The sequence below is a fragment of the Spea bombifrons genome, chromosome 13, assembly GCF_027358695.1.
Source record: "Spea bombifrons isolate aSpeBom1 chromosome 13, aSpeBom1.2.pri, whole genome shotgun sequence".
Lineage (NCBI taxonomy): Eukaryota > Metazoa > Chordata > Amphibia > Anura > Pelobatidae > Spea > Spea bombifrons.
In genome coordinates, this window is record NC_071099.1 from 21,389,840 (window position 1) to 21,413,745 (window position 23,906).

Consider the following 23,906-nt stretch of genomic DNA (forward strand, 5'->3'; position numbering starts at 1 on the left):
CTACTTTGGAAAATTGACCAGTTTTCTATAATAACTGGAGACCTCTATTCTATTAAGACTTGGCAACATTTGTAATGTGAGAAAATACATTGAATTTGCCTTTTTTTTTATTTAATGTCTACTAACACCTAGGAAAATAATCCCTTTCCAGTGCATATAACGTGTCTTTGGTATTCCTGCATTCAGCCAATCTTCTCGTATTGCATGAGTATGCTAAAGCCCCAAAGCAACCCACTCAATGTGACACGGCCCCCGCACGGCAGCATCTTTGGAAGTCTTTTTTTTTTGTTTTCTTCTGTTTGTCGTTTGTTTTTCTTTTTTGCATAGTAGGTAAAAAAAAGTCTGTAAATGCATGTGGAAGGGTAAAATATTGATCTGAGGATTGGATTTGAGCCGTAAAGCTATCAAGAATAGAAAATGTAATTGCACAATAATGTACAACTTTCAACATATGAAACAAGTCAAACTTTCATCATATGAAACTGCTATTAGCTCATTGTGGATCAAGTTAAATGTAGGCACTTGCATTGGAACAGTCCTTAAACAATATGCAGAAGAATAAAGAAGCACACCTTTCCTTTCTTTTTTCTGGCCCTTGTGGATTATGTACATGGCTACCATGGCTGGAATGGAGGTAGTCCAACAATATGCGTCTCCATAGAGTCTTAAGTCAACCCTGCTGGTATACACTTATAAAGAGCTTTGAACTATAGAGTTATCCAGAATCTTTACATTCTCCCTCGCAGACAATGCTTAATGTTCTGTACAGTATTTTAGGTTTCGCTGTTTGTGAAGGTTCATCACCACTGTTCTAGATGCAGATCCATGGCTGAGTTTAAGTTGAGATCTGTGTCATCTAGGAAATCAGTGTTGAAGATACTGGGGCCAGTGGTGCTGAGGGACCCTAAGCCTGTAGCAGAGCTGGGCGGCGTCAAATCAAGCCACTCCATGGTCTCCCAGGGAGATTCGGTGAAGCTTAGATGATGGAGGACGGTGCTTTCTGCAGATGATGGAGACATCTGAGTCTCCATTGGAGAAAGAGATGTGTCTAAGATTTCTCTAGAGGGAAGAATCTCCTCAGAAGCTTTTCCTGGAAATCCATCAATTACACCATCAAACGAAGACTCTCCATTGCCAAGCTTTAGAAGACGCATGTCAGTGGATCTTCCAACTGGGCTGTGGGAATTTAGTAAGACTTCAAGGTGACTGTCATTGTTTGAACAGTTGTCATATAGAAGGTGATCGTTGGGTGGCTTGGCATTTGAGTTTCCAGTTGGCACACTCAGTTGGTGGAGTTTCTGCTGCCCACATGGTCGTTCTTCCTTGGCATTAGCTGGCATTTCTAAGGAAACATAAAGTGAAAACATTCTATTGGGAATTTGTAGAGAACCAGTTTCAAATCTGAAGGCAGCGTTACATAAGGGTGTATATGGCGTCAAACTTTGAAGAAATATTTACATTGAAAGATACTGGCTTTATTTTGTTTGTCAAAGTGTTTTTGTGAGCTTACCTCCACTCTCAATGAGGACATCAAGGAGTTCATCCATTTGCTGGCTTCTCGTGATTTGCTACAAAAAAAATGTATAATTTTAAGAAGCCGCTACCTATTAGGAAGGACACATCCAGTTTCAGATTTTTCAATGGACTTCCATTTCTGATGGAGATCAGGACTAGCCAAAAACCATTAATTGATTCGTTTTTCCTCTCTCTGATTCATAATAATTTATTATTTAGGCAGTTCAGGATCTCTAAAGTCTCATACTGTCATTGGATCCCATGGTGACAGTTATAAGGCAGCTGGACCAATTTGTCTATAACTTCCAGAAAAAAGTGCACAGTAGTTGGCTGGATTTAGTTAGGGTGAATGCATTAGTCTTAGTGCATGTTACTGTGCATGTCTCTGTTCTTATCTAGAAGAAGACACTGCTACAGAATTCCAAGGTTTACGGTTACTTTAAGAGAACACGCAATCACAGGAAATAGCTTGAGTCCTACACTTGATGAGAGATTCTTTTATTTATTTTTTTACCTGTCTGACTGCATCCTCATAGGAGGGTGGCTGCTTTGCCCTAGGAAAATTCGGGCATGGAATTGAAAGCTTTTGGCCTGTCTGGGGAGTTTGCTGCAAAACAGTCATCTGTACGGAAATAACAAGTAGATATATGTGTATTAATTATGTGCTTAAAATAGCTCCCCCTTTGTGCCAAAGTAAATTCTATCTATTTAGTTATATTTAAATGAAAAGCATTTAAGGTGTAGTGTACATTTGTACCAAGATTTGAATTTACATAGCACTCACCCTGAAAGTCATTTTAAAGTTTAGAATTCATATTTTAAATGACTGAATTTGCAAGTTAAAGGTCCAAATGTATTCACCATGGTGATATCCAATGAGTTTCCAAGTCTTACTAAACTGCCTTCTTCAGTGAGGGGCACTTTACAAATTATTTTGTTTATAAAAAATGTAGATCCGAAAATGAGGTTAATGGGTAATTTACCCTTCATCTCAGCATGGGGCCCAGAAGTTTTCTTACCTTCCGTTGCATGACTGGGCTCTTGGATGGGATGCCATCTTTATTGCTATGCTTGGTTTCTGGTTGATCAATGAAGGACGAGTGGAAGCTGTTCTGGTTTGTGGAAAAGCATGCTGTGTTCCCAATGTTCTGCAAAATACATTTAGACAAATTAGTTTTGAAAATGGATTTATCAAGGTAAGTGCCAAAAAGGGTGATTTGTGGGTGCATATTGCATTTCTGTTTGCGCTTACACACGTATAACCCAAATACAATAATAATTGAACTGCTTCCTAATGTAAGGGTTAGAGCTACAGGAGTAACAAATTTGCCGTTAATCGTGGGGAAGTTTGTTGTAAAATATGTAGCAGAACCTTTTGAGTACATTTTTATACAGTAGGGCAAGTCTAGTGAATGAAAACGACTGGTTCTTCTTACCGGTGCAGTACATATTTGGTTGTTTCCGTGTGGAGAGACACTGCGACCATCTCGTTGTGTGCCTGGAGACACAGACTGCAAGTAGTGGTTGTTGGGAGATGGAGGCAGACTGATGTGCTGTGGACTGTTTGTAGATCCAAGAGGCGAATGCTGAGGAGAACACTGTGGACTCAGAAATGTGGAAGACATTATATGATTTTGGCCCGGGGCCTCCATGCATTGGTTGTTCACCATGCAGGACGTTGGTTGCACCCCACAGGGACTCAGTTTCTCTGTTTGGCTGTTTGGCTGTACTTTCAAGGCCATCTGTTTTGATGCAAATGGACAGCTTGATGCATTCTCTTGTTTGATGGACACCCCAAAAAAATGGTGAGATGGCAGTTGCTTATCTTGTGGTCCACAGCTTCCTTTCCTCTTTTGTAGCTGCAGCCTTAACTCCTCCACCTGTCTTTGCTCTTGCTGAAGTTTCCATGTCAGCTCGTTGATGACTTTCTGTTTCTCTACTAACATTTTGTCCTTTTCTGCATCAATTCCTTCCAGTTCTGCTTGGTAGCTACCACTGTTGATGCTACTCATTAGGCTCTCCTCAGCACTAAGGTGAATAGGGGAAGGGTGTAGGCCGAACTGAGGAGAAGACATTGGTCCATCGCTGAAGGTATCTGGCAGAGACCCATTAACAGAGAGGTCTGACGATGCTGGTGATATTGGTGGAGTGGAGCTGGTGCTACCAAACTGATAGAAGCTATTGGATAACACACCAGCTGAAGCATGATTTTGGTAGTTTGAAAGTGCATTATTTGGTGTAACTGGGAAGGTAACTGTTGTTATATCCCCAAATGTCGGTACTGCATTGCCGCTACAGTCTTGGAAAGGCCTCAGCCTCTCCATGAGAGAAGTTTTTGTACCGGACACTGGGAGTCCTCGTATTCGCAGCTGTTGCCTCAATTCTGAAACCTGAAAATGTACAACAAAGAAATGATGTCAAATATCTGCACCCTAAGGATGACTTTTCTGAATTTTGTTTAAAATTCAAGATTATTGCATTATATTTATGGAATCCTCAATGATATATATATATTATGGAGAAGTCTTGGGACTTGACAATAGATTTAAAAAACAAGTGCTTACATCGTAACTTGAGTACTTCAAGAGTTTGAAATCTTGTAAGGATGACAATAATCATATAATCATAATTACTGACTTACTTTTAGGTCATCAAGATTAGAAGGCAGTAGTCCTGGCTTCATGGAGGATAAACCAGGTTGGCCTGGAAATGATGTCTTTACGGGAGACAGGGACGGACTAGTGATATTGGTTTGGCTGGAATTCCGTGCCATTTGTTCATTTTGCTGCCTGTAGACATACATTGAATCATTAATCAGAAATCAAAATGTTTTTTTTACAATCACATTTGGAGGAATATGAAATATCAAAGTGTGAGACTTAGTTACCGTCTAGCAACAACTAAAATGCGTATGTTGTACAACTCTGGGCAATTGGACAATTGTTTTGCATTCATTGGATCTGACGTACAGGCTTCCCTAAAGCATTTTACATTCTCAAAGAAGAAAATCAATACATCAATGTTTGAAATGCCATTAGAAGTATATTTTTCATTCAAGGGTCTGTATCACACTGGGATGTGGCTCTCCAGAATGGATTTATGTGAGGTGGGACAGGTGAGCGGACGGACAGTCAGCGGGTAACTCACTTGAGCTGCGAGGGGTGCATCCCTGGGTAGTTGAGGTGCTGGTGCTGCTGCTGCTGGCTGAGAATCTGCAGTTGCAGGAAGAGCTGCTGTTGCTGCAGGAGCCTGGCGTAGGCTGAGTCCATGGGCGGGGGAGACTTCTCTGCTTTTTGGTCGGGAGGAATGTACTGGTGATATTTCAGCTTCTTCACCTTGGGCTTGATATCTTTGGGTTTCTTGTGCCTGTTCTTAGAATCCGAGGATGATTTGGACTGAAAAGAAAAGATAATGGTGTTGTTACTTAAACAATTCCTGCACTGGTTTAGATGTTTCTGCCACATTCCTTATTTTCTGTTTGTTTTGGGATACAGCAAACAAAAACAGATACCCCGGGCCTTTCCTGGGATAAGTTAAAATGAATAGCAACCATGATACTAGGATGTGATTTCAATCAGGAAGTGGCAGAATATTCATGTTTCATCATGTCAATGAGTTATAGCTTTTACAGCAAAGAGTAACAAGCCCAGCATAGAAACTTTTCTTCTGACTTCTTGGCATCTTCTGGCTTTCCTACTAAATTCCCATGATGGTGGTCCACTAAAAGATCACGGGGGTTGCACTTATTTGATGAAGACTGGGGATTGTAGGAGCTATATTATATCAACATAAGCTGGCAGAAAATAATTGTAGCTAGATTTCTTTAGCAGCTGGAGAAAAGCCGTTGGCTTCTCCTGATGTTTGACGTCTTTCCATCTCTGCCCCCATCTACGTTCTCTGATTGTATAGCAGATACTTCTAACTTAATACTTAGGCTTGTGCCACAGGGTCTGCCAGAAACACATTTAAGTCGCTGTGTGACCTTTTGGATTAAATTTATACAACCATATACCTTTACTGCTGCTGCTGTGACCGGCATTGTTGGGGACAACTGACTTTCTGCATGCAGGGGACAGGGGTGACCAGCAACTGAGCCTGTATCGGGCACTTCCTTTTCTTTTTCGGGGGTCTAGGAGCAGAGAAGAGAGCCCTTTGTTGAGATTACATACAGACGTCCGAACTAAAAGCTAAGAGATCCTTTTACCGAAGCACCAGCATTCGCTGCAAAGTTTTTGAAATGTCTGGCAAGTTGTGTATTCTAGAAGACTAATGTTTTATCTTAGGTTATACTGTTATTGTAATTTAAGGCAGCTGGGAATACAAAAGGATTTTGAATTATTGAAAAACAACAACATGTGTCACAGTTTTCAGTGTCTAAGCTCAAAAAATACCGCTGGGTGAAAATCCCTCCAGCTAGTGATCTTTGTCTGGGTTTAAAAAAAAGATTTGTCTTAAATGGCATTTACACAAACCCAGTGCCAAGATAAACCAATGGGGCTGATTTACTGTTTCTTGAAGAGGGTAATCCAAGGGACCCCAGCACTGCACCAACTGGTTATTAAAGGCGGTTAAGACAAAAATCAACATCTGGTTTTTACACAATTGTCTAATATTAATTCAAACTTAACTTGTAACTTATAAGACCACGCTATTCTATAAGTTTCTCCTCTGTCCGTAAAAAAATAAATATACAGTGAATTCCAATTAGTTACGCATACATGGATGTACAAACAGAGTTGTATTTTTTTGACAATCAGTCATCAAACATCTGATTTTCATGTGAAATAGTTCTCGGGATCATACGGGTACTCTGTTCTGTATGACGTTACATTTTCCTAGGACACGAAGCATCAACCTGTTCTTGCCTTACAGTTAGTTTTAAGTAATAACCCAATTACAAATGTATTTTCCAGTGGCCGTTATTCACCATGCAGAAGCTTTTCAAATTGGAAACAGACATGACAGAGAGGACTGTGGTTTAATCTGTCCTCTGTCTGGTAAATGACAGCGTCCATAAGATACCGGTTTTACGCAGTCTGATGATCTGTGAACGTGTGCTTGGCAGACAGTACTCATCTAACCTCCAAGATACATTTTAGAAAATATATGCTACCTGCAGCTATTGAGAATTATACCTCTCATTGGAAATGGGGGCAGTGGTTACCGCTGGACAGTAATCACGTATAGTGCTGTAATCCAAAATATTTGCTACTCATTATTCATCTTAGATGACCTAATGATCAGAAGTGGGGAACTTATACCGGCCAACAATAAGCGGGAGCAGACCATTGCTCACATAACAAAGTACTACTAAACTACAACTTGTTTTTACCTTACGGGCAAAGTAGTGGATGCATGAAAATCATGCCCAAGGGAAGACATCGAAATTATTACTAGACCACAAACTGAAACAATGGATTAAAGTGGTTTCACAGCACATTATAAGACCACTGACTGGGTGGCCAAGAGTTACTGCGCTCTAATTTGTGTTAATGTGAAAAGAAGCATACATTTTGTTTGTTGCGTGTTAGGGCTGTGCAACCAAAAGGCTATTTAGGTCATAATGTGATTTTTCACCCAAAAGTCTTAACCACTAGATTTTTAAGCGTGATGCCCACACTCCTGCCGACAAGCCTCTGAGACCAATCGTGTTTTATGAGCTCAATGCAATTAGACATACCAGGCAGACAATACTTTGGCCGCTTGCCCTAAGTGCTTGGAAAATCAGGGTACACAATGCCAAGTACACTGTGTAACAAAGACACAGGAATGAAGAGTAAACAGACTGGCCAACAATCTGTCACCCTGGGGTTAACAATAGTTCTGGTTATTCTGTGTAGAACACTGTAGAGTCTCATAATGTATTGTTATAATGCAGATAGTTTAGAAACCCTGGTTTACTTCAATTCAATTCATTTTCCAGATATCTAAACAAAATGCTGTCCCAGAACAGAGGCCTCTCCATACAGAGCTTTGATTTATAAAAGAGCGCGGTGTGTAATCCTTATAACATCGGTTTTAGAGCTATCCATCCAAGTGGACTAAAAAAGTTTATACGTGTCGGACTGGTGAAATACTAATGCATTTTCTTGACAAACAGTAGCAGCTAACTGAATAGGGTATAATTTGTAAAATGATCCACCTGTAGACTATATACCTCTGTAATTCTTACAACATAACTTCTGAGTGTGTGAGAAAAATGCCGTACATCTGACTTATTACCCAAATGTCTACAACAACATTTTCTTCTATCTGCTCTTGTATTCCTCTAATATATGCTCAGCAGCCCTTCGAAAGGGAACTTAGACCTCTTTTCCGTAGTTTAAATACCATAGCTGTTGATGTATCGTGACTTAGTAAAAAAAAAAAACCTATATAGAAATTACCATAAGATATTTGCATTTTAAATCCGTGTTGCATAACTCGGGAGACCTCTCACCTGTGTCGAACCTGACTGAGGAGTGCTTATTGTATCCAGATTTTTAATCTCTTTTGGAGAAGAGGACAGATGACCCTGTTGGTCCTCGCTCTGCTCCTGTTCAGGAGATAGGCCGTCGCTGCTGCTATCTTCCTCAAAGGCGAAGGCATCCACCGGCTTGGGAAAATTATTCTGATTTCCTTCACAAATTAGAAATGTCAGGGTCAGCATAACAAGTCACAACACCTCTCAATTAACTTCACAATATATGCATTCACAGAAATAGACCAAGAAACTATATTTAGATTTTGGTTTTGGTGGCCTACACTGGAAGCATGTTTTTATTTTTTAAAAACAAATAAAAAGGCAAATAAAACTGACACATTTAGAAGTATTTTTGGAGCAGGTTGACATTTACGCAAAAACACTTTGGGTGCTAATAGATGCTCTTCTGTGGGGGGGTCTATGAGTAAAGTCATAGTCCCAACAAGTCTGCTCTGATTCCGTGGTCAAAGTCGCTACATGTGTTTTCTTTCAATGGACAGGATCAGACTCAATCCAACGCGTGATTTCCGCCTGTGACACATAATCAGGATTTGTTCCAAACTGGGAATGATCTGACAGTAGCCCTTGAGTGCTGGGTGGCACTGATTAGTCACAGCATACTAGATCTTAAAGGAACAAAGATAACAGCTACTATTGGGATCTGGCAAGTATCAGCCTAACCCATGGGTTGATAAGGCACAAGAACCAGGATTACTAATGTAAAAGCAGGTGCTAGAGTTCATGTTAAAGCCACGTAGCAAGTATCAAGGACCCTTTCCCCAGAGGACCCTGGTTAGATGTTTAATAGCGTAAACTGAAGTGATTAGTGCCCTTATCACTGTCAGTGGCTCCATCCCCAGCTTGTGTCCTATCACCAACATGAAGACAAACATTAAGAGTTTTGCATTGCAACGAGGCATGATCCACAACATACAACATGATTTAACTCCCCCAACGAGGTCAGTGCTATTAATAAGCTTGACCTTCAAACTGATAAGTCTATATATAATGTTCCTAAAATATTTTAAGCACAATAACCAGTGAAGAGAATACATTTTACATATTTATTACATTAACATTTCCACCTTTGTTTTATATCCGAATTTTATTGTTAAAGTTTCATTTGAGAATCACAAGTTGCGATATCATTATGGGCAATTACTATTTTACAGTTAGGATAATCGGGGGTTTGGGGCTCTTTGGGAAGAGTTTGCATAAATAACCCCAGAGGTTCGATCGATCACACAGTGTCACAGCAGCAGATGACGCCTTGTCCTCGTGTTTTACAACAGGTAGTAACATTTGTATGTTTCAGGAGCGTGTCCCAGCGTCTTATTGATTTCAAACTGGTTTTGGATGAGGAACACATATGCATGTAATTTCTCAGCATTTGTTTTGAACTTCACCTGCTGATATATGCTAGCCTAGAGCATGGTGTGCATCACATTATGGGGTCTTAGCCCACCATGGCAGACCGGAGCCGCCTTCCTGCAGAGCAGGCTGTGATGGAGAGCGCTTAGTGCTGACAGGCCGCTGGTAAATGGTCCTGTGAAATCAATGCTCAGCTATTTGCCAGCTTGGAGCGCAGACAAAGCTGCCTAGCGTTTGGAAATTATTTGAAATCTGGAACTTTTCCCTTCACTCCAGAGATTACGTAAATACCTTGACTGCACTTTGCAATGTTTAAACATTTTATCTCCAGAGGTTAAAGCCAGATAATTCCTGGTTTATAGGGTTAGACCAGCGAATGTTTAATACCACTGGGACAGATTTAAACAGTTATTTGGAAAGGTATGTAGGAAGTGGTCCAAACGTCTTGATCGCTGGACAGATAATTACGACCAAATCCATAGCACAGCGCTAAATCGTCATGCCACCGTAGACATTCAATCAGAATTTTCTGAGGTACTGGAAATGGGAACTAATCAAACTCCTGACCATCCCGGAGAATTTGGAGAAACAAGATTAAAAATATAACGAGGCATTTAACGGGAATCGATATACGAATACATAATCGAGTGCGATTCTTTTCTTTCACTGTGAAGTCACTCGCAGTAAATCTTCCATGAAATGATGATCTAAATAAGGTGGATTGAATACACCCAGTCTACGGAAGAAAATCGAGAAGCAGGAAAGGGTTTATACCTTTTATGGCCTCTTTCACAGTGGACTCTAGAGGAATAATGTTTTTTTCCACCAGTTCTAAGGGCCCTGGTCTGAGTGAAATTCTTTCATTCAGGTCGTCAGCCAAACGAGCCCTTTTTAATTTCATCTGGGCAGACTGAGCTGAGCCCTCTGCGGCTGAATCTGGAACAGAAAATTCAAGATAAGTCATTTCCTTCCAGCCTCTGTCAATCAGCTCACGAAGGTCCAGGGCTTATTGTGAGGATTCCAGAGTAATTGTAGAATTAAAAAGATTTAAAATATCGCGGACATTTGTACGAAGGAACGAGTCCACAGCAAGTCTACGACCCGATTTGAAAGTACCAAATGACGTTGCGTTACGTGATGCTAATGGCTACCTAGCCTCTGCGAACCACAATTTCATTGCTAGAACATGCGCAGGGGGTGTCCAGACTTACCTTGCATAATATGCATATTAATGGGGTCAGACTTCTCAGGCCTGCTCCTGATTTTGTGTTTTAAATAATCTTCAGTCTGGAAATAAAATAAAATGTATATACGTTATTTGATCAGTGATAAGCATGATACAGATATTACACTACATGTTATTTATAGAACGGCAGCAGATTTTAGGGGAGAACGGAAATTTACAATTACAAATAGACACTAACGTTAACGCACATTAAGATGTACTGGTACAGAAGGGGAAGCGTGTCCTGATCTAGCATGCGGTTGAGAGGGAATGAGACCTAAGATGACAGGCATTGCAAAGTTTGCTTTGTGAAGACCATGAATGAAAGATGCTCAACCCCAAAAGGCAAGACTACTCAGGACCAGAATTGAAGAGTTTGGAAGTAATTTTTAGGGATTAGGAGTTTGCCTCAGACGACGACCTTCAATTTCTCTTTCATTGGGATCAGTGATACCTGGCTACATTAAATAATTTCATTGTCAAAAAGGAAATGAATGGTTCACCCATGATACTCAAAACTAAATGACGCTATTATGAAATCCAACAGCATTCGGGACTTCAAAAGACATTGGCCTCTAAAAGGCCCTCACCTCACTTAAAAACCTTGGATTGAATGGGCCGACTGTCACAGGCAATTTATGATAGTCCCGTGCAGGTTCAAATGACAATGTGTGAGTTTTGAGTTTCTAAAAAAATGACCTCACATTTTATTGTCTGATTTGAAAACCAGGAGGCAAATATTATGATTAGAGCCGAATGAGTCACTGCATTTCCTGCCGACTTTCTTAAATCAGCTGTTTCTGAAAAGGCTTCTTTCTTTGCCTATAGTTTGTGCGGCGTAGCCCTGATGTTTAATGTATTCCGCTACGGTTCTTGTCTGCACTCCTATGAGACAGTTTGTTTCTGTGGACCTTGACTACAAAAACAGATTGATCTTAGAATAATGTTGATTAGAAGAAGCAGCACAAGATTTAATACCATTCTTCCAAGATAAATATACCTGTGCAAACAATATGCTCACAATATAGGGTTTTATGCGCCACCTTCTGCCTCAAACACATTCCCTGATTCCATTCAGATTTATTTCACTAGACCCATATTTCTAATGTTAACCATTGGGCATCGGGTGCTTCCTTCTCCGGGTCTCTCAGAGTTTTGATCTGGTACCTTTGGAGCGAGGGTTCACAGAGTGCATGAAATTCTAATATTTTGGGAGTGCTGATTTACGGGGCTAAAGACTCTAAAACTAAAACCCCTGGAGTTTTAGTTTGCGGGGATGCATGCATGAATGAAACGTTAATGTCGTTACAAAGCTTGTATTAATTATAAACATGTAACATTAAGTAATGCACTAACTTCAACAGAAGATTTGCCTTAAAAAACAATTTATGTGCACAAAATCAATGCCTCATTTGTGTTTATAAAAGCGGAGCACCAGAGATTTTTTTCTTTCTAGCTTACGTCTTTCTGAAAACTTTTAGAAGGGATGTTAGTTAACAAAAAGAAGTCGCCACAGTATTTTCAGTGTCCAAAGGGAACGGGAGACGCACATCGTTTGATTTATGTTGAAAAGTAAAGAGATATTAGGCTCTACCTTGGCTCGATCCAAGTTTTTCCTTTGCTCGTGGAATGCAGCTGGGCTCTTCAGGGCTGGAAGAGCAAATAATGCAGACGGTTAGTATAAACAGCTATATTTATATTTGTACATCTGCGCCGCTCATGGATGATCTTCACAAAAAATGTGATGGTTAAAGAAATGAGAATCTCACACAAAAGGGCATTATTAGAGTTTCCAGTTGGCCAAATCAATTATATATATTATAATGCGTCTACAGAGCCAGTAGCAAATAACCACATAACTAGGAATTTCAGGAGTGAAGCGCAGGCTGCCAAGCACCGCTTTAATAAACTTTACTTAACTTGACGCATAAATTAATATTGGCACATCTTCTGTACCTACATTGATAAATGCTCCTAGTTTACCTGTAATAGCCAGCATACACTCAGTGCTGTACAGTGGACGGACACAGCGTGAAAATAGTTTATTGTGTTACAAGATTAGACATTGAGGCAAAAAAATCACCTGCTCCAAAGAGCTTACAGTCTTAAAGGTTACAAAATGTCAGTGGTGGTCCAGCCACTCTCACTTATATAATTGCCACATACGCACGCAATGATAGATCCTTATTTCCAGGACTGTATCCTGATTTATGACGCAGGATTACCGTTTTTGATATATTTGATATACAATCATTTTCACCTGTATGGATTGTGCTTCTAGAGAATCCTAATATCCATTGATACCATTAACCCCAGTTTAACTGCAGTGTGATCTCTGGCACTAAAAAGTTTATCCCAATTAGCCATTTTTCTCATTGATTTGTGTCTCTAAATTGGCATAATACACCAGACGATTAGTCTCAATTCTTTATTTGTATCCTGGTATTGTTACATTCATTACTATACTCCATAATTCCTTCTGTAAAACACCATGTCACGCGGCATTGATTCCACATTAAAACATAAAATAATGCATTGTGCTCCTTCGGTGGAAGCAGTAATGTCTCATTGGCCGCACATGACATAGAAACTTGTACCACTTGCCTTCTACATGCTTACTGTCCGTTTACTTCTACATTTATTACTTTAATGCAGAAGACAAAGATGGCGGAACCAAACATATCACTGTTCACACACGCAACAAGCTATGTCTTTGCACATTAAGTTCCAACAATGACCACAACGCCTTTTAACACAATAAATAGTGGGCTGATTGAATTACTTCAACATTGAAACAAATCACTGAAGCAAATCAACCACATACAAAATTCATCTGCATCCCGAAATGGAACAGACTGTTTTTATATGGCGTTGTCCGCTAACCATACAGCTATTCCCTTATTTGATTAGAGAAGGTTGCTTAATGTGGAGTAATGAAACTGTAGCATACAGAAGTTTCACGGCTGAGAAAAACTGCTCGAACTTGGCGGGAGTTAGAAAATCACGGAAAGTCCATCCGATAAAAATGAAGGTTCGTATTTTAAGGGCAAAACATAGTCTTCAGTTTCAGTTACCCGTTAAATAAAATTAACAAAAAATGTCTACATCTTCAAAAAAGGAATAGATGTTCAGAATGTGTGTGTCTCTCGTAGCATCGTTGCCCTTTCCCACCAAGACTACATTACAGAAGTTGTATGAAAGGGTTTGCTTTCTCCATATTTCTGTAGGTCCACAGATGAATATGTTACAGTCCTCTCCAACTGATTAATGGGTGATAAGTTAAGCATGATCAAAGCCCAAACTGTGTTATTTCTCCATGAATTACTGGTTAAGATGCCACTTTTTAATCTATTTGTGTGAAGTTATAGAATATGTTCTTTAATCACGTTTGAGTTTGTCGACTCGTTAATCTCTGGACATAAGATTTGAATTGGTTAAGTGTGGGAATGAAGGTGTAAAACATACGCCCTCATTGGCCAATATCTGTTTATAAGATTCTTTTCAGTGCATTGTGGAAGTGTAATGTTGTAATCCTCACTCTGATTGGCTGGACGTTAGATTCTAATCAGTACGTTGTGAGTGTGGAACAATTCAGATGCCGTATTCTGTATTACTGGAATTCCTGCTCTCATTCTCTCACTGCTTCCGGTCTTAGTATCGATGTAATGATTCCCGTTGGGTAGGAGATCTGCCTTTTCTATAAATCAGAATTTTTAAATATACTCACGAGGCATGATACCTTGGTCCACCAGATGCTCTCGGTTTCTTCTCTGCTGAAGCCGTAACTGTAAAACTATTAGAAGAAAATTGTCAGGTGTCAGAGCTTCCCCATCCTAAATTAGAGAAATCTACTTCCAGTGGTAGCCGGTCTACTACTGCTCCAAGAGGAACATGCGCTTCCCTGTACAAGTCCTGCTCATCCACCGGGAATTAGAAATCAGTTTTCTGGGGGTAAATTGGTGTTAATTGTGTAGTAGAACTTCATGCAAAAAAAATGTTATCGCCAAGCTGGAGATCTTGGATGTTATGAGCTCCAGGGTTATAGATGAATTCACACGTCAAAAAGTAGTTTCACGGCACACGCGCACGAGGATTACATTGTTTTAGTAACACCTGAAATCTTAATTACAGTTGCATGAACAGCAACCCTTTGTCTAGTAGCCCTGTAAATAATCTACGTTTCATGGGCCATGAGACATGGCTCAAAAGCCACGCGACAGGTATGGCCAAGTATCACTTTCGTGGTTTTAGACCTGTTTGTTTCCTTTTCTCTGCCTGCTGAAAAAGTACTTTATATCTAACGAGCTCCATATGGACAGATTGGTGACAGTTGAAGGAACGCTGTGCTGGATACAGAAGAAAATGGGCTTTGTAAATTGTTTTAGCAGTTGCTGAAATCACACAGTGCCGCAGTTTTTACAAATACATTTACGTCTTAGAGAGCCTTTCCTTTCACCAAGTCAGTAGAGATCTAATTCTGATTTTATGGCACTTAAAACGTTCATCAGCTGACGTTGCCCAGGATGTTGCCAGTACGTCGAGGCATTTACAAAATGCTGTTTTTTTTAAAGTAAGTTAACATCAAGAGATAGAGGTCCTAGACTTAATGTAATCACTTCTACATCCCTTCTAAAAAATAGGGGAGATACAGAAATGTAATCTTCTGACACCCGCAGAACTGATATTATCCTAGGTTAGTCCTGTGTCAGCACTGCCTCGCATTAATGGGGATGATTCACGCCAAGAGTGAACCCACTATAGGCCATTTTAGATGAGAGAACGGTGGGATGCCCAATTGCCTCTTGGCCAAACTTATCTCTTCCTCATATGCTGATTAAAAATGATTTATGACTTCAGTGTTATGTGGAAACACACCAGGTAACTGGCTTCTGGCGATAGAAGAGTCTAGTTACTAAGTGGTAATATGAAGTTAGATGAAGAATTTCCAATCACTGCAAAAGTATGCATTATAAGGGCCAGCTCAGGTCTTTTAGGAGGCTTATGTGCCCCGGTTGGAACTACATAAAACAATAGGTAACGTAGAAAGGTTTTGTAGATAAGGACAGGCCACTGGACACAGTCAAGTGTAAAGCGGATGAATTAATGGGAGTAGAGCAAGACTGTCCCAAACCTATAAGAACAGCTGAGAAAAATGCATTAACAGCACCGCCAAATCAATCTAGGTCCCCAAATTAATTTTCCCTGCCCTCTCCAAATGTATTAGGAATTATGTAATGTCTTCACTTAGCGAACAGTATAAGACTGTGAACGTGACAGAGCATAGTTATTAGTTTATTGAATCCTATGTTTGTTCCACAGCCGCGTCCCATCAATTACAGAAAAGCGTATGGTCTGAAACAGCTACTCGGCAATAAATTCTATAAACCACAGGCTGCGTGCCTGAAATTAGTATTCCTCGAGTTACAAGCTATGTGTGAGTGCATTTCAAGTTATAATCTAGAATGTTGAAATCAAAACTTACAATATTCCCAAACGTGGCAAATGTCCTACAAAGAAGACATTCGCCAAAAAGGAGGTCCATCATCTTGTAACAGTAATCAGTGAATATACTCTCTCCCCCCCCCTCTCTCTCTCTCTCTCTATATATATATAATATACTCTCTATATATCCTATTTCTGTATAATGAGGGTATCGTCGTGATTCTAGAGGGTCGTTGGCTAAACTGTGAGCTGTAGGTGTCTAAACATTGCATTATCAGGTGCATACCTGCCGGGTTTCTTCTGCAAGATGAGCTTCGTTATTAGCGCGACTGTCCAGCAGGTGGTGTAGAGGCGCAAGTACTTTCTGGGTCGGCGTACAAATGCACATGTGAATAACATGTGCTAACGGCATGCAAAGTGCACCGCACATATGATGTGCAAAATACTCACAATGAAGAGCTGTATATGTGGGTTGGAAGTGATGCAATCACCCTTGCAATAAATAGAATGTTCTGCTGATGGCGATTTATACGTAACCCCTGCGCATTTCGCATGTTCTGTATGTGTCATACTTCCCTCTACTCACCTCTTCACAGATGCTTCACAGATTCTCTCCCACCCATCCACTACAGGTACTGGAAAAACGTTTTTCCTTACTCTTCCTTACAAGCTCTCGTATTCCCAACACGATGTTATTCTAATTATAACATTTCCCATAGCTCGTTAAATATCTTTATTCAATGGACTGCCGATAAAAATAAACCAGAAACTCATATCATACAAATAAACGCAGATCATAGCCATAAAAAGAATAAAGCATCTCCAGGGAAGATGTGTTCTCTTTGCAACCGTTTGTCCATTTCGGAAAATATGCGATGACCTCTGAGATTATCAGCAATCATTGCGTGCCAGCGATGCGCTCATCATGACAGCCTTAGCATGTTAAATTATACTGCACTGTGTTTATATTCCTGCCTTACAAGATAACATTTATTCAGCGCAATGTATCAAATATAATCACCCAGACTTTGATATAATGTTGTAAACAGACTTCCCTGTAACATTTGTCAGAGCGACCTGAGAATATTTCACATTTCGATGGTATGTCATATTATAGGGGCTGACCATGCCGTCAGATACAGAGAATCCAAACAGCTCGGCCAAGTCTCTTGTCTTTTTCTTACAGACGCAAATTCTTAATTCTATTTCAGCACCGCTTTTAATACAGTAATCCAATTTGTGTTTTGCCTCTGGGGGGAGGGTATAAGGTGGCTGAGTGGCTCCTTTAAATATATATATATATATATATGATATTCTCTTTGCAAATGAATGGGGGCTTCTGCGGAATCACCCCATATGCATTCGCCCGTTTCCCCACCGTCCCCTGCTATTTTCTGAGCAGGAGGGCGTTCTGCGGGGCTGTCTAATGAGACCCCTTTTGTGCATGCGTAAACTTCAGTGGGAGCCGTCCACCTATGCATTATGAAGAAAGTCCTCAAACAATAACTTTAGTATACATTCTCCTTTGACAAGGCAATCTGGGGCATTAAGCTTTCTCTTTAAGGGTCCGCCACCTCTGAACTAGTTTAGCATTCAGCAGCTTCTGAAAAGAATGTCCTTGTTCTTCTACCAAAATGATCCAGAAACTCTGGTTTCTTTTTTGAGCTCCTTGAAACCAATTTTCCTAAAGCGCTGTCCTGTAATTGGAAAACTGCTTTATTTAGCCGTGCAGAAAGCAGGAATGTTTCTTATATCTTTAGTTCTGTCAAACTATGGAAAAGTTTACACATACCTATGTACTTCTATAGCAAGTGAGGGTATCTTACAGGACCCAGGTGTATTTGAACTCCCTTTAATGGATAAATGACGATGCATACATTTTGGTGAAAGCTTATGCAGCGAGAGTTCTGATGTTTAATTTTAGACATAAAACTTATTCTGACACCCTAAAGTAAATAAAAAATAATTTCTTTTGTTCCAGAGCTAATTAAGAAATTAAATCCACGCTTACATCTGTTATGTATTCTGCAATTGAGCCATGGGGGATTTAACAAAAGTGAATGGGAGCTGTCGATTGAGTATAGTAACCCTCTCAGTTTTTACTGTCCCAGGGTTGTCCAACGCAGAGGTCAAGGGCCACTTTCCTGACATTGTTAGGGCCCCTTAATGGGTAGGCTTCTGTATGTATGTACCTTCGTACAGTGACCAGACATCTCTTTAACGCATTGCGCGTAACGCATTTATACCTCATAAAAATGTAGGTGTCAGCAGTAACATTTGAGTATTTTGGGAATACACAATAGAATGTAAACCCCTTGTCTATTACACCAGCAACATGGGGCAAATGTGTTATCAAAAGTGTTTGGTGAAATGTCTTTAAATGTTTTAACATACAAGCAATTTCTGTAGGTCTTATTGATCTATTTACAGTTTGACATTGAGTCCACAGGCCTACACATGCGGTGGATCTGAGCTCTCACAGTGTTGGTGCAGAAAACATCCTGTATTGAGCTTCTAAACGATATTTTCAGATAAAATAATTAAAAAGTGTTTTCCCTGTTGGGTTAGGTTGGCTCAGATGGCAGCTAGTTGTGTGAGTAACCTGTATTAACCACGGCGGAACGAATACCCACACTGGGGAATCAGACTTTCTGTCCAAAAGGCTGTCATGGATCTGTCATCCTGGCATCTAGCGTTAAATGTATATGAAATTATAAGTAAATATGTGAATCCTTTATTTCATGAAAGCGGATTCTCTGTACCTGGAACAAGTTTTCCAACTCTGTTGGGGTGCCTTTTAATTGACCGCATAACATGTGGTTAACTGGAAATATAAGGTTGGAAAAACAAAGGTTTCCATTTTATCAGCTAAAAACGATCAACTGCCCGGCAGATGCTTTGAAAAATGTAACTCAAACGCTGAGTCCTGGCGACTGTATGATGGGATGAAATTTCTAACATCTGTTCATAACTCGCAGCACCAGTGGACGCACGCTCCAGAGAACCACAAAAAGAAACTGTACCAGCTGGTCGGGAGATACATGAACATGCACAGCAATAGCAAGAATACGCCGGTTTCCTATGCATATGCAACCTCTCCCATGTCCCATCCCTCCCATACAGCAGATGGTCCCCAAAAGTAGGGTTTGAATTCTTAGCCAAGATTGCTGAGGATTACTGGAGTTGTAGTCCACAGCAGGAGTGGCAGAACTTGCCTATTCCTGGTTAACCAAATGTTAACAAGTTTTAAACATTTAATGTTTCCTCTCTCTGCTTAACCCTGACAGTTCCAGAAGGCACTGCAGACATCCGTCCCTGTTACAGACAGCGAGAGTGTCTCTGTATAGGACACAGCTGTTGGTTTGGTCTGTTGTAAGAGTTAATGGGTAGCACCACATCATTTAACTGGCTGGAGCCTTTCCCCCTGACGCTTCCTTTTTGAAGTTTGGCTACAAGTTAAAAACATATGGTCACAGTGACAAGAGGCCAGCTGTGGTGAAGGGGAGCTGCACAGGAACCGAGAACTTTAACAGCTTGCTTTTCTGAGAGGCAGAGACATCGTACTGATGCATTGGCACCCTTCACATTTATAAAAACACACAAGACAAACCCATGTACCCAAGTTCATCCATATAATGATAAAAAACAATAACGTTATTATCTATTTTGCCTTAAAGAATATACTCCATGCTAAAAGAAACCCTGCATTTCCTATTTTGTAAGCGAGTAGCCATGTTTGTATCTGTTGTATCTGCTAAAACAGAGCCATTGTGGATTTCACATTTTGACTGTCCCTTCTGTAAATATTTTTTCTTCGGTCGAAAATGTTATCTATCCGTCTACTGTGATTCGGTTTCAGTATTGTATTTTTACGTTTTCATTTGTGCTCCTCAGACTAGGAATTTCACAAGTCCTGTTAGCAATATCTCACGCAAATAGCAATTGCATAACGTTGAAACCGTTTTGGCCTATTGTCTCTTGGACCATAATTATGGAAAAGGGACAATACAGAGGCTAAGTTGAAAAACGTTTCATGTTAGGTGAGATTTGGCTCCACGGGGAATGCTCGGGATCCGATAACCCAATGGATTGACGCTGTCCCCTCAACAATTACCCATATAGTTCAATGAGAGGGTTTGGGGTGGGGGTCTGCATTCAGTCCTTTCTATCTGCCCAGGCAGAGGGCAGTGTTGATCTGCACTCGACTTTTGGCAATGATTCCAAGCCATACCACCCCCCTGTCTTTAATTTCATTTATCTGACTGCTAAGGTATCTGACAAGAACAAGCAGCCTGAACTCTGAGTGACAGGAAACTTTTCACTTATCCCGGTGTCACTTTTGCCATTTAAATGCTTTGCACATTCCTGTGCATGATAACACACTCTATATCTGTAGGATGTCCTCCGAAGACATTCCTTAAACATCATTCATGGATTATTCCGTTTTGTTCTGCGGTGGGGGCTGACATTAACGATCCCATTCCTTTTGTTTTAGTTTACCGGCCTGATGTTCCTTATTACTGCAGAATTATGCAATTTAGCTATTGACCCAGTACTTTAGCAATCACCGTAAAGGTTTAACCACTTAACTTCTAAGGCTCAGCCAGTCTAATATTTCATAAAAAAAAGTCTTAAAAGTCAAGATTAAAAAAAAATACCCCGCAATTGTTGAAATGTTTTAATATGGTTAATTTCCAGACATAAATTCTACCATGCACACGTCACACCGTTATACTCACATATTGTAAGTTTGTTATTTATGTAATTAGATGATTATAAGCAACAAGGTTTGTAAATAAAATATCACAGTATTCCCTGGAAAGAAGCATTCATGACGCGCTCAAACAGCATGCATGGGTTAAAACACCCCTCAGTAATATATCCCAAGGAAGGCATACGCAGGATTGTCACAGGTTAATTCCCATGGCCGTGTGGTATGTATGTCAGTACTCTGACTTACACAGGAAAACATGTCACTGGAACACTTGTCAAAACACTAACAGTACAACAAGATGTTATAGGATTTCCAGGGAATTGCACTTTAAACTATATAAAGCAGCTGTCACGACATAGGACCAAAACATGTAACTGTATATAAATACAAAACCAAACACACATTGTATAAATACACACGCTTTGGGGTTTTAATGATGCGTACATATGTATATACGTACACACTGTGTATTTGTGTGCACACACACACACACGTTTTCCCTTATGCAGATGGCTACATAAATATTTTTTTTTCCTTCTCCGGTATTTCCAAACACAACATTTTCCACTTTAAAAGGCTTAACTAGATTGCGGTAGGAAGCGGCTTCCTTCTCAGGATAGCGCTTATTGTAATAGCTCGCAAACAGCCAAAAAACATTTGCTTCGGGGCAATAGTGTTCATTTAGAAACTTTCTGGCAAAAGCGTGTGTAGTGTTTCAATAGCAATATGTCAGTTTGACAGACACTTAGGAACCAGTGGGTATAAGTAACTCTGTACTACTTAAGAAAGGTAGGAAATATTTCTAACCAGATTGGTAAAGACTAAGAAGTTGCACAACATTTCATGGACCAACCTTTTTCAAAACATAGGATATTAAAGTTACCAGCCTTGATCACAAGCCGGTCGGAGTCTAGAAACCTTTCACCAAGGTACGGCTGAAAGACCAAAAGTTAAAGAGGGCTCTGGAGCTGTCAAAGCCAATCTTGGCTCCTTTATTCATCAGTCTTATTACAATGAGTGTCGTGGCATCTAACCATAAAGTGTTGCGGCATCTGAGTATTAACATCTGGTCACCTGCAGCATAATAATTAGCAGATCGCCATCATGCTCCTGATTATTTACATATACATTCTACTGGAAAAGTATCAGAATACCGTTTTATAAAAGTTGCGTCTTCCGATGTAACAAGGTTAAGATATATAGCATCTTTATATTTAAACTCCCTTTTCTGGTGTTCCCTACCTGATCTGAATTTGCTCCGAATCAACAGTGAGTGTTCGGAGCCCAGAAGTGTCATGTTGTTCAGATGATCAGAATTCCAATGTCGAGAAAATATCCCTCAGTAAAACCATGAGGATGAAGAGGATGTATCCAAACCCCTGCGCTGTTCAGCTGCTGCCGGCTTCGCAGCCCAGAGATGTCTGAGGCTTCAAAGAATTTGGTCCCATCAAACACTGACCTTCTCCAAGAGGCAAATGCTTCTGCTTCAGCTGTGCTCAACTATGAAGTTTCATCCAAAAGGCACCTCCTCCCCAGAGTTTACTATTATCAGCATCCTTGGGATTCAGCTGATGTCACTGTCTACTAGTGGTTCTTGCTAAAAACATCAGTATGATATCTGATCCTCATCACCACCAAAAGTAACTCCAGCCAATCGGCGTGCTTACTCCCCTCTTTACAGGCAGAGAGGCACTGCTGTAATACTGTAGGACTTCACATTTCTCTGACTCAAATGGTATAGACAGGCGGTCATTTGTCTTGGCTGCCACAGCTGAACCATGCACGCTGCTTGAGTATTTTAGTGTGCAAAATCACTAAAGCTGCGAGCGCATTAACAGATCTTTGTGTCAATGTTTGACACATTTCACCAGGAAATGTACCAACGTCTGCTTTCTACATCAGCTGCGTCACTAACATTTTCAAATCATGTCTGATTGTACTGGGAAGGCTTTCCGATATCGAACGAATTCCCTGTGCAGACGTATAGGAGTCTTTACAAGTATAAGGTGTCTGGTTAGGGGAAAATTACCCTGTAGCAAGCATTGTTATATTATCCTTGGTTTCCAGAGCAGCAATATAGCAGATGGAACCGGACGCAATAGCCTACAGACCAGAACTCAATTGTCCCGACTGCAGACCAGAGGCTGAATGTGGCCTGCAAAGTTTTGGTTTCATTATATTCCATTAGGGATTAAGTAAGATCTTATGAGTTGTATAGTAGGTCTCTCCTTTAATGCGTTGCACAGCGCTTCTCTATGGGAAGCAAACGTGGTTTTCGGAGGGTGCATATGGCAGAAGGTGCACTCAGGTTGTGGTTTGTACCTAAGTGGGCTTAATTAAAACTTTGCCACCGCTTTGAGGTTTTATTTTTTGCAGAGCGAATCGTTGTTTTATTCATACATACGCAGCTGGATTTCAGGGGAACTGGAGCTTCACCGAACCAACATTAGCCAATAACCTGTGGGCAAATTTCACTCAAACTGAAATGTGGAAATCTCTAACCACAAATATTTCACCAGGAATGATGTAACAACTGAATGAGAGGCATTTCATTTTACAATACCGTTTTGAAAGCATCTTTATTAACCAGTTCAACAGAAGAACTACCGGCACAGCAGACTACCCCAGACTATGTCATTTATCTGTGCCATACACACTAGACCTTTCCCGAAGCATTTACACGAAGAAGCGTGTCTCCAGTCCCTTCTTAATACGCAGTGGGTGCTGCTTTAAGAAGACTAGACAGCTAGCAGGCTAAGCGTGCTGCCCGGTGTGATGTTGTGCACCTGTTATCAACACTTTCCCAAAGAAAATGTAATATGCGCCATTCAGCTCCATACAGGGGTGTGCAGATACATTGTTACTCGGTGATAGCTATAAGACAAAGCATTTCACATCACTGATACAACGACAGGGGTGCATGTGTGCATCTGAATCCGGCAGGAGATGGGTGCACAGCACAAAGGATGACTTTTACCACCTTCCTCCCCCACGCAGGAAGAATTGGCACAAAAAAGTAACTATTTGGAAATATTATGTATGGATAAAGACCTACTCTGTCGGAATGGCTCCGGCTCAGGATAGGAAGTCCCCATGTTTGTGGGAGTGGGGTTGGTGCAATTCTTCTCTGAAAGTCCTTTTCCAAAATGCTTTTGACTTAAGTCTCTTGCAAAGGA

The 23,906-nt window shown here is 40.4% G+C and overlaps 1 protein-coding gene and 1 long non-coding RNA gene across 2 annotated transcripts in view; one reads left to right on the forward strand and one right to left on the reverse strand.

Moving 5' to 3' along the window:
- LOC128472030 (uncharacterized) overlaps positions 1 to 23,906 on the forward strand; it is a 68,186-nt gene that overhangs the window by 11,927 nt on the left and 32,353 nt on the right. The gene's annotated exons all lie outside the window — the stretch shown is intronic.
- On the reverse strand, positions 18 to 22,202 carry MYOCD (myocardin). Its single transcript, XM_053454015.1, has 14 exons — positions 21,973 to 22,202; positions 14,302 to 14,367; positions 12,169 to 12,224; positions 10,561 to 10,636; positions 10,124 to 10,285; positions 7,955 to 8,133; positions 5,528 to 5,644; positions 4,663 to 4,910; positions 4,157 to 4,304; positions 2,952 to 3,905; positions 2,535 to 2,663; positions 2,030 to 2,137; positions 1,511 to 1,568; positions 18 to 1,342 (listed from the first exon to the last, which is right to left on the reverse strand). The coding sequence occupies exons 1-14, from the start codon at positions 22,025 to 22,027 to the stop codon at positions 801 to 803; spliced, it is 2,898 nt and encodes a 965-aa protein (XP_053309990.1). The 5' UTR covers positions 22,028 to 22,202; the 3' UTR covers positions 18 to 800.

Excerpts from the sequence above, each read along its gene's own strand:
- MYOCD (XM_053454015.1), bottom strand. The coding sequence starts at position 22,027 with ATGACACTTCTGGGCTCCGAACACTCACTGTTGATTCGGAGCAAATTC. Across the intron at positions 10,637-12,168 it reads AAAACTTGGATCGAGCCAAG|ACTGAAGATTATTTAAAACA; the intron begins GTAGAGCCTAAT and ends TTTTATTTCCAG. Across the intron at positions 4,911-5,527 it reads TCACAGCAGCAGCAGTAAAG|TCCAAATCATCCTCGGATTC; the intron begins GTATATGGTTGT and ends TTTTCTTTTCAG.